The 10,190-nt window shown below is 35.9% G+C and overlaps 1 protein-coding gene across 3 annotated transcripts; it reads left to right on the forward strand.

Annotated features, from left to right (window-relative positions):
- The first annotated feature begins 825 nt into the window (after positions 1–825).
- Positions 826–9,915, forward strand: LOC139876281 (protein transport protein SEC24 A-like). 3 transcript variants are annotated; one of them, XM_071863584.1, is made up of 14 exons: positions 826–948; positions 1,623–2,649; positions 2,843–2,981; positions 3,265–3,455; positions 3,958–4,065; positions 4,162–4,365; positions 5,206–5,437; positions 5,753–5,902; positions 6,078–6,234; positions 6,446–6,573; positions 7,376–7,698; positions 8,404–8,598; positions 8,753–9,000; positions 9,613–9,915. In XM_071863584.1, exons 2-13 carry the CDS (start codon positions 1,675–1,677, stop codon positions 8,984–8,986), a joined length of 3,036 nt encoding a protein of 1,011 aa, XP_071719685.1. In that variant the 5' UTR covers positions 826–948; positions 1,623–1,674; the 3' UTR covers positions 8,987–9,000; positions 9,613–9,915. The 3 variants fall into 3 exon arrangements, with proteins under 3 accessions (XP_071719685.1, XP_071719687.1, XP_071719686.1); XM_071863586.1 differs by having other exon boundaries at positions 8,759–9,000; XM_071863585.1 differs by lacking the exon at positions 9,613–9,915 and having other exon boundaries at positions 8,753–9,604.
- Positions 9,916–10,190: the final 275 nt, after the last annotated feature.

Raw genomic sequence — 10,190 nt, forward strand, 5'->3', positions numbered from 1 at the left:
TATATTCAAAATTTTGGTACCTCTATCTTGCATACATTGATCTATATTTATACTACTTAAATTTACCGTTTCCAGTCACGCGTGCCTTCTATATATTGGACTTTATGAATTTTGATTCAAATTGCCAGCCACCCCATCTTGACTTTTTAGTATCATAACATATCAAATATTATATAGCACCATTAACAATATTTAAAATCAAAGTATCGAAAAAAAGACTACAAAAAGTCAAACGGAACATTTATTACTTATTTTGGGACGGAGCGACGAGTTGTAATCACTTGCATCCATAAATTTGCTTGAAAACAAAGGGACCAATGAGATGGCGACATGTGGCGCGAAAATCACATGTGATTGGAAAAAAAAATTCGAATTTTTTTTTTTTTAATTTTTTTTTGAAAATTTTTTTCCGAAAATTTTTTTTTCAAAATTTTTTTCTAAAAAAAAATCATATGTGATTATGCATGTCAATCACATGTGATTGTAAACCCAATTAAATGTGATTGTAAACCCAATCACATGTGATTATGCATGGCAAATCCAATCACATGTGATTGTATAATTCAATCACATGTGATTGTGCAGGTAAATCACATGTAATTGTAAAAAAAAAAATTAAATTTTTTTTTTTTTAAATTTCGAAAAAAAAATTTAAAAATATTTTTTTCAAAAGTTTTTTTTGAATTTTTTTCAATCACGTGTGATTTTCGCGACACATGTCGCGCTCTCATTGGTCCCTTGAATCTCAACTTAATTTATGTACTGAAAAGAATATTTCTGTGTAATTGTAATATAGGAAAGTAATAGTAATTGTATTATACTCAAGGAAAGAGATGCAGTAGATCAATAGTTCACTGCTTGCAGACACGCGCATCGCGATCACCGATCGCCATATCACCGGCTCCGTACAGCTCCTCTCCGGTGAACCTAAATTAGATCTCCGATCAGGTGATTCATCTTATTGTCGGTGATGACATTACTGAATCTAGGTCAATTTTGTGTTTGCTCAGTTGTTTATAGGGCACTGATTACCACCATACTGATGATTAATTAGCTTAATTTTTATTTATTGTGTTTTTGCTGGTGAAGATCAGATTTAGTTATGTTATTATTGACAGCTAAGTTCATCTTAATTGAGCCTCAGTTTTCAAATAGGATTTTGTATTCTAGTGTATGCTAGTATCAGTTGACATATATAAGGTGTCAGTTGTAGCTCTTATGTCACATTAGTTTTAAACATGTCAATTTTGAAAATTTCATTATGAAAGTTTATAACTTTTTGTAACATTGGTCATACTTATGCAAAGTGAGTGTCTGTTTTTTGTTGGTTATTGGACGCGCATAAGATGTCATTTACTCCTTTTTTGTTGGAATGAGATCTCAGTTATTCGAAAGATGCGAACTTGTTTGCAATGTAAGTGACTATTTATATTGCACAATGGATTACTTCACATTCTCCTAGTTTCATACAAACATGTGTATATGTATAGGAATGTTGACATGTGTATATAAACGATTTAGTTTTTCTCACTCAGTCATTCTTTATCTAAAAAAATATGTAAAATTAAATTTTGAGCTTTATATGGTAAAAATGACACATTTGGAATTGCATGTTCATGCAGATTACTTATGGAAGCCTTGAAATAAAGTGATATAGTTCGATATTTACAAGCAATGGGGACTGAAAATCCTAACCGCGCAAATACTTCTCAAGGGCTAAGTGCTAATCCTTTTGCTCCTCCTCGAAATAACATGCCCATTTCATCTAACCCAGTGGTTCAATCAGAGGCCCCTGCTTTTAGACCTACATCAGTCCCTGCTTCTTTGAGTACAGTGCCTAGTACGTCAAGTACAACACCGTTTTCTTTCCCTGGGCCCACGGTTGGAACTGGGGCTCCTGGTTTTAGACCCATGCCACCAGGTAGGCCTCCTCCTTCATATGGCCCACCAACTACAACACCTATACCCCCATTTCAATCTTCCAATATCGGGCAGCCCATGGTGCCGCCAGGTCAGCATCCACCAATGTCGACTTCCCTAAATCGTCAGCACCAGATACCCCCGGTACAAATGGGATCTCCTCCTCAAAGCTTTTACAGTGGTTCTTCTAACAGTAATCCTCCAATGTCTTTTCAAGATTCAGCATATTCTGCTTCCAGGCCCAACATGCATCAACCTGCACCATTAACGGGCCCGCCTTATCCTGGCCCACTAAGGCCACCACCACCACCACCCCAAGTTTCTTATAAAGGAGGTTACGTGCCACCTCAGCCCACGATATCTACTCCTTTTTCGTCTCATCAAGGTTCTTATAACCAAGCTCCACCAGCTGCCACGTCATCAGGACCGTATGTAGGAAATTCAGCACCGCCTACAGGTGGTATGCCAAGTTTGGTAGAAGATTTCAGCTCACTTTCATTAGGATCTGCTCCTGGATCTTTTGATTCTGGGCTTGATACTAAACTGCTGCCAAGACCATTGGATGGGGATGTAGAACCGAGTTCTTTTGCGGGGATGCATCCCATGAATTGCGATTCTAGATATCTGCGACTTACAACCAGTGCCATCCCAAATTCACAGTCTCTGGTTTCGAGGTGGCAGTTGCCTCTTGGAGCTGTTGTTTGTCCCCTGGCAGAAACTCCCGACGGGGTGAGTATTTATACAGTTAGGGGCTTAGAGCAATACATACACACACACACACACACACACACACACGTGTGTGTGTGTGTGTGTGTGTGTGTATATATATATATATATATATTATATTATATTGCATATTGCATATGTTATTTATTATACAACAATTATTGTACTTCTGAGCTATTTATACTTCATTGTTCAGGAGGAAGTACCAATTGTTAATTTTGCCACAACCGGAATAGTTCGGTGTAGAAGATGTCGTACATATGTGAACCCATACGTGACTTTTACAGACGGCGGAAGAAAGTGGAGGTGCAACATATGTGCTATGCTCAATGATGGTAATACTTTTGAGTTCCTTGTACTAAAAAGGCAATAAATGAAAGAAATAAAGTTTGATAGGCTAAGTTTTGGTTGGAACAGTACCTTGTTGTATCTTTTTATTGATGCTTGCGATGTCTTCCATTACCAATTATTTCATACAATAATATAGTCATAGTATGTTGCTCTGGAGATTAGATTCCAAAATGAAAATGATTTATCTGTAATAGATAGTGCAAGTAATATTATTATGATATTCATGCCAAGTAATATTTATATTTATAGTTATTTTACATTACACAGTGCAAAATGATTATTTTGCGTCTTTGGATGCCACTGGAAGAAGAGTTGACCTGGGTCAACGCCCCGAGCTTACAAAGGGTTCTGTGGAATTTGTGGCTCCAGCTGAATACATGGTTCGGCCTCCAATGCCACCGCTGTACTTTTTCTTAATCGATGTATCAATATCTGCAGTAAAAAGTGGAATGCTTGAGGTAAGGTTTTTACTTTCTGTATATTCTTTCGAAATCATACCAACTTTTAAAGGGCTAATGCATATAGAACCTCTAGTAAAGACAGTAATAACATAAGAACTTTTACTCAATGAGATGGATGATCATTATGTGATTTCATGTATATAACTTATGTCATATTAAATCATTCATGTTTTCCCAATCTGGGTATCAGCTATATTGATCAAATCAGTTTATAAGTAAGGTGCTCGTTCGTGTTTGGTTTCTTGTTGGGGTTATGATTTTAATAGCTTAACTCATGAATATTGTTCTTTAGGTAACTAAGACAGACTGAAGATTTAGTCTTTCGATTTTATTCCGAATTTTCAAATAACTTGTAGATTTTTTCATAAGGTGCTATATATAATGTCTCGTAATTTTTTTTATTAAGAGTTTGTTTACAGCTTATCAGCTCATCTTTATTGAATAGTAGAGCACACTTGAGTAGTTGAGTTATTATCGATATTTGTATACATTTTGTTAGGTGATGGCGCAAACCATCAAATCTTGTTTAGATAGATTGCCGGGCAGCCCCAGAACACAGATCGGGTTCATAACCTTTGACAGCACAATTCATTTTTACAATATGAAGGCAAGTGAGTTAGCATTTAGTTACCCGTACAATTCCTTATATTATAAGTTATATAATGTTGACTGATTTTGACCCCTTATGTTTCGACTTTTTCAGTCTTCTCTGACACAGCCTCAAATGATGGTCGTATCAGATCTGGATGATATTTTTGTTCCGTTACCAGATGATCTTCTCGTTAACTTATCGGAATCACGAGCTGTGGTGGAGGCATTTTTGGATAGCTTACCTTCTATGTTTCAGGACAACGTTAATGTCGAATCTGCTTTTGGGCCAGCCCTTAAAGCAGCTTATATGGTTATGGTAAGCCTCTTCGGTCCTGAACCATTTAATGAAAATTCTTATTATTCAAGAAATTAATAGATAACGTCTACCAAAATGGATGAGATATGTCTTGTGAAATGAGAATTGAAGTCAAGGCACTTTGATAATTGGTCTCGTTGCAGTATAGATAAACTAGGCTAATGATGGTTTCGTTGCACTTTGATAATTGGTTTTGTTGGTCAAGGTATGTCATAGTCAAAATTGGTCAATAGTTTAACTTGAAATTAAACTAGAACTTGAGTTTTTGAACAAATGAATGTTTATGTTTATGTTTATGTTTAAGTTGTTAGACAATTATGTTAAAGTTTATGTCTATGTTTATGGTTTTCTTCTATATTTACCCATATAATTTTGAAACTTTTTTTAGAACAGCGGGATTTTATTAACAACCAAATGGCTCTCTAGCAAGGAGCTAGAAAAGCATTACAAAGGGCATAAAAGCCAAGAATTCCAATTTAAAATACGCTTCGCCCTAAAACGAAGCCAAACAAAAGAAAAGAACTTAACGGAATCAACAATATTACAGTTTTTTCAAGACTTGTCATTAAATATTTTTGAAACTATTATTTAAATGTAGAAAAAGTCCTATCCGATTCATCACCGATTCATCACATAATTTCCGATTACTTCCTCCAATGTCCCGACTGAGTACTCCCCGAGTAACGAGTTTTGCTACCTTGCTTAATATCCACAACTATACGCCTTCTTGTATAGTGTAACATGATATATTTTTTTAATGATGTTTGCCAGTCGTCTCACTTAATGATGTTTGCCAATCGTCTCACTGCCATGTCATTAACAAGTTTTTTCTCCATGCAGAGCCAACTTGGAGGGAAATTGTTAATATTCCAGAGTACTCTTCCTTCACTCGGTGTTGGTCGTTTACGGTTGCGTGGTGATGATCTTCGTGTTTATGGGACGGATAAAGAGCATGCTTTAAGAATACCAGAAGACCCATTCTATAAACAGATGGCCGCCGACTTCACCAAATTCCAAGTTGCCGTGAATATATACGCATTCAGTGACAAGTATACGGATATAGCCTCACTAGGTACGTACTGGTGGTAATTTTCGTTCTATACTCTACTTATCATCAGTGCACATGTTGTTGAGATTGTGTCAATTTGGGCTGTAATTTATGACTGACTCAATTGGCTTCCTTCAAAAAAACTAAACTAATAAGGACTAATTGAATCGGTTGAAGTGTTGAACACGCTGACAGTTTTCTTAAGTGTGTTCATATACATGCCATAGCCTATATCGTTTTAAAAAAGAAAATTAAATGTTATCGCAATAAGTTTATGTAATTATATCACTTTATGTATAAAAACTTTAAGCCCACAAATATTTATTGATTTACATGCAGGTACTTTGGCTAAATACACTGGTGGACAGGTGTATTATTATGCAAGCTTTCATTCTGTAATTCATAAAGACAAATTAAGACATGAGTTGGCTAGGGACCTTACAAGAGAGACTGCATGGGAAGCTGTTATGCGCATTAGATGTGGGAAAGGTTGGCCGAATAATCTTATAAATATCAATTTAAAAAAAAAAAAATATTATTTTATTTCTTTAAGAAAAGCAAATACTATATAATTCTACTTTCAGTAATTGCTTCTAGCATGTTGATTCACCTTTTCAGTCAAAGACTTATTATATTATACTATTTTTTTCTATTATTTCTGAAGGAGTCCGTTTCACTTCATATCATGGCAACTTTATGCTAAGATCTACGGATCTTATAGCACTTCCAGCTGTTGACTGCGATAAAGCTTATGCAATGCAGTTTGCACTTGAAGAGACGTTGCTCACAACTCAGATTGTGTATTTTCAAGTGGCTTTACTGTATCCTCCAAATTTTTTTTTCTAAGGTTGTTATTTCTTAATGTTAACTGTATTCTGTGTGTATGTAAAAATGGATTAACTTGGGGGTTATATTTCATTGGTAACTGGTCTGAAGGGTTCAAAAGACATTTTGTGATTTAGTTACGCTTGTACATGACTACATGTACATGTGATGTGGGTTTTGGATATATGAATACTTAACTATCATAAGATACACGGCATCTTGCGGTGAAAGACGTATTAGAGTACACACTGCAGCAGCATCAGTGGTTCCAGATTTAGGAGAGATGTACCGACAGGCAGATACGGGTGCTATTGTTTCTCTGCTTGCTAGATTAGGTATGAAAAATTCTCTCTTTTTCCTGCAAAAAAAAAAAAAGAATTTTTTTTTTAGAGGTGGCAATTCCAACCTATTTATTCATAATTGAGTCGTACATTTATTTTGATCGGCGGTTAGAGTCACTGACGGGTCTGAACACAATGTCGGAACTCACCCACCCGATCATATCCTGGGACGAACCATTACGGTCCTATCGCCCCTCAGGATGAAACCCCCTTGGCAAATCCATACGGGCATCACGTGTGGTATAACCCCTCGGGTGAGGCTCAAACGCAATACGTCCGAGACCTTCGAGACCCATGAAATGAGCGGGTAACCTCAAGGGAAATATTTTGTAGCTCTGGGGGTCTCGACACCTGACCTTCCTTATGGGAAGTTAGGTCACCACCAATACATCAACACCATCTTGACATCGAGTCTTACATTTTATCTTTGACAGGTCAAATTAGTAAAATAAATAGATAATAGTTTATGAAACATGTAGAACGAATCAAAAGTTTTCCAAAAGTGTGTTTTGAAGGCGTGAACCGTTTAAAGCATTTTACTTCTAAAAAATATGTACCTTTATTGGAATAATGTATAATGCAATGTTAAAAACCTAGATTGTTTTTTGGAAGAATATAATTTCATTCCCTTATAACGCACCATCTACGGAAACGACAATTTTGGACCAAGAACCTGACCCGTCTGTACAAAAGATTACTCATTGGGACTCCTTACCAAATTTCACGATTATGCATCCTCCTTTTTTGATGCTATTGACGTTTGCATTACTGTGATATGAAACATAATTATTTGCAGCAATCGAAAAATCTTTATCGTACAAACTGGAAGAAACTCGTAGTGCTATTCAATTGAGAATCGTCAAATCACTTAAAGAATATCGAAAACTTTACGCGGTGCAGCATCGTGTCGGAAGTAGGATGATCTATCCAGAAACGTTGAAATACTTGCCGTTATACGGGTTGTCACTAACTAAATCAACCGCACTTCGTGGTGGTTATGCTGACTCACAGCTCGATGAACGTTGTGCAGCTGGTTTTACTATGATGGCTTTACCCGTTAAAAAAATGTTAAAGCTTTTATATCCCAGCTTGTTAAGAGTAGACGAGTATCTTATGAAGGTAAATTCTGATTACTTGTACCTGTTTTTTATATTCTGATTTCTGACTATAGGTTGCAAAATGAGTGGGTTGGGTATATTTTTGGTTCGGGTCGAAACCGCTCAGGTTGACTTCAAACAAATTTTGTCCATTAATATCAAAAACAATTGTAAATTATTAGTGAGACAAATGTGAAATTCGGTTGCAGAGGGTGTTTTATTTCATTGCTTTTTTTTTCTCTCTGTAATATAATGGTTAAGGAGGTTCTATGCATTAGAAGTTCACTTTGAGCTACTTTCGATTCGTTTGACTTGTTTCCTTCTAAGATAGCATCTTTTTGTCACTTAAATTCACCTGTGCTCAAGTAGATGGGTTGAAATTGTCACCTATACTTATACCTGGCAAACGGGCCAGGTTGATTCGGTTTGGGTAACGGGTCAAAACAGTTTTGGGTTGAAATGTGTCATGTTCAAACGGGTCAAATTTTTAAACAGTCCAAATGAGTCACGTTGGGTCGGGTTGTGTAACGGGTCGAAACGGGTCATGGGTCAAATGGGTCCAAACGGGCCATATACTTTTGGTTTACATGGGCCTAATTTTTTTTGAGACCCAATTGACCCGAAAGCTTGACCCAGTTGACCCAAATTTGAGAGTTTGTGTCTCAATTGCTAGGTATAACTATACTCACGGATACAGAGACATTATGTACCATTTATTTATTTGCAGACACCTACTGTTTCTGTTGCTGATGAATTTAGCAAAGTTTGTAAAAGACTGCCACTTGTTGCAGAAAGCTTAGATTCTAGAGGAATATATATATTTGATGACGGTCTCCGTTTTGTTGTGTGGTTTGGCCGCATGATTTCACCGGATTTAGCTCGGAATTTAGTCGATGAAGATTCATCTACAGACTTCTCTAGGGTATGTTCTTTTTATCCACATATGTCGTTTTATCTATCAATCATGTATGTTTTATACGATCATGTTAATCGTTACCAACACCCTCATCGAGTATTGTTTTTTTTTCTCTTATTGCTACTTGTGTAACTTAATGCTATTGATTATCTTTTTCAAGAATCAGGTTAGTTTGACCGAACGTGATAACGAAATATCAAGAAAGCTAATGGGGATACTAAGAACACTTAGAGAAGCCGATGCGTCATATTATCAATTATGTCATCTCGTGAGACAAGGCGAACAGCCTCGAGAAGGTTTCTTTTTACTCATAAATTTAATCGAGGATCAGGTTGGTGGTATGAACGGGTACGCTGATTGGTTACTTCAGATACATCGACAAGTACAACAATAATGAAGAATGAGCAGGTCGTTTGTTACTTAATTTTAGAGTAAATTACATCGATAGTCCTTGTAGTTTACATTAAATTACATCAATCGTCCTTATCTTTTGCAAATTACACCGATTTGCCCCCTGATTGATTTTGTAGTGCATGGCGGTCATTCATGTGGTTTTTATGAAATTACACTAATTATCCTTATCTTTTAAAAATTTCACGGACAGTCCCTGACATGCATTAAAGTTGCGCTTACGGACATAGATTCTTTAATGCGCCCCCACTCCTTAAGGCGGGGGCCAATAAAGAAAGATTTGTTTGTGTACGTTGATGGTCCTGACTTACGTAAAATGCGCGATAATAGGAGTGATGATAATGCGCTTTTAAGTAAATTATGGACCGTCAGTGTACACTTTTATGCAAGTCATGGACTATCGGTGCAATTTTTAAAAGATATGGGATAATTGGTGTAATTTTATCAAAATTGGGACTACCGGTGTGATTTTCAAAAGATAAGGACAATTAGTCTAATCTTAAACAAATCACGAGGACTATTTGTATAATTTACTCTAAATTTATTTTTTGATAAAAGTAGTTATTTTCCCTATCTACAAATTCTAAACGATAGCTGTTGGAATATCAGGATATACATTCCGTTTAATACCATTTATTGGCTCACTACTCGTAGACTCTATAAGTTAATGAGAACAAGGTCTTTTTGGGTAAGTTATTTGTGGCGATCAGAGACTTGTTTGAGTCAACTTGTCTGTAAATTCACCGTGTAGTTCAGAATCAGATATGCAGGCTATACGATTGTTTCTTGAACAAACGCCTCGAGCCAATGTAAAACCATGTTTACAGAAGATTATAGGACATTTTCTTTGTATGGGTTTTAGTCTAGTTTCACTATTTTTGTTGAAAAAATTGCTATATGTAATTTGTTTTTAGGAATTTGTGTATGTTTTACATCCAATTTTTTTCTCATATTGTTCTGTGTCATATGATGCAATTTTGAGTAGTCGAAGCAAATCACAAAATTAAGACGTGTATGTTGCAGAATATGCATAAATGACTAATTAAACTTATGAATTAAGCACGCGTAATATTGTTCTTAACAGAGTCTACAAGGTCTAAACACAGGAACTATACATCTAAAATCAGTAACTCAAATTATTATTCCTAGCAAATTCACCACTTTATTAGATTAAAAAAAATAAGCAA

Source organism: Rutidosis leptorrhynchoides, chromosome 11 (genome assembly GCF_046630445.1).
Source record: "Rutidosis leptorrhynchoides isolate AG116_Rl617_1_P2 chromosome 11, CSIRO_AGI_Rlap_v1, whole genome shotgun sequence".
In the NCBI taxonomy this organism is placed as follows: Eukaryota; Viridiplantae; Streptophyta; class Magnoliopsida; order Asterales; family Asteraceae; genus Rutidosis; species Rutidosis leptorrhynchoides.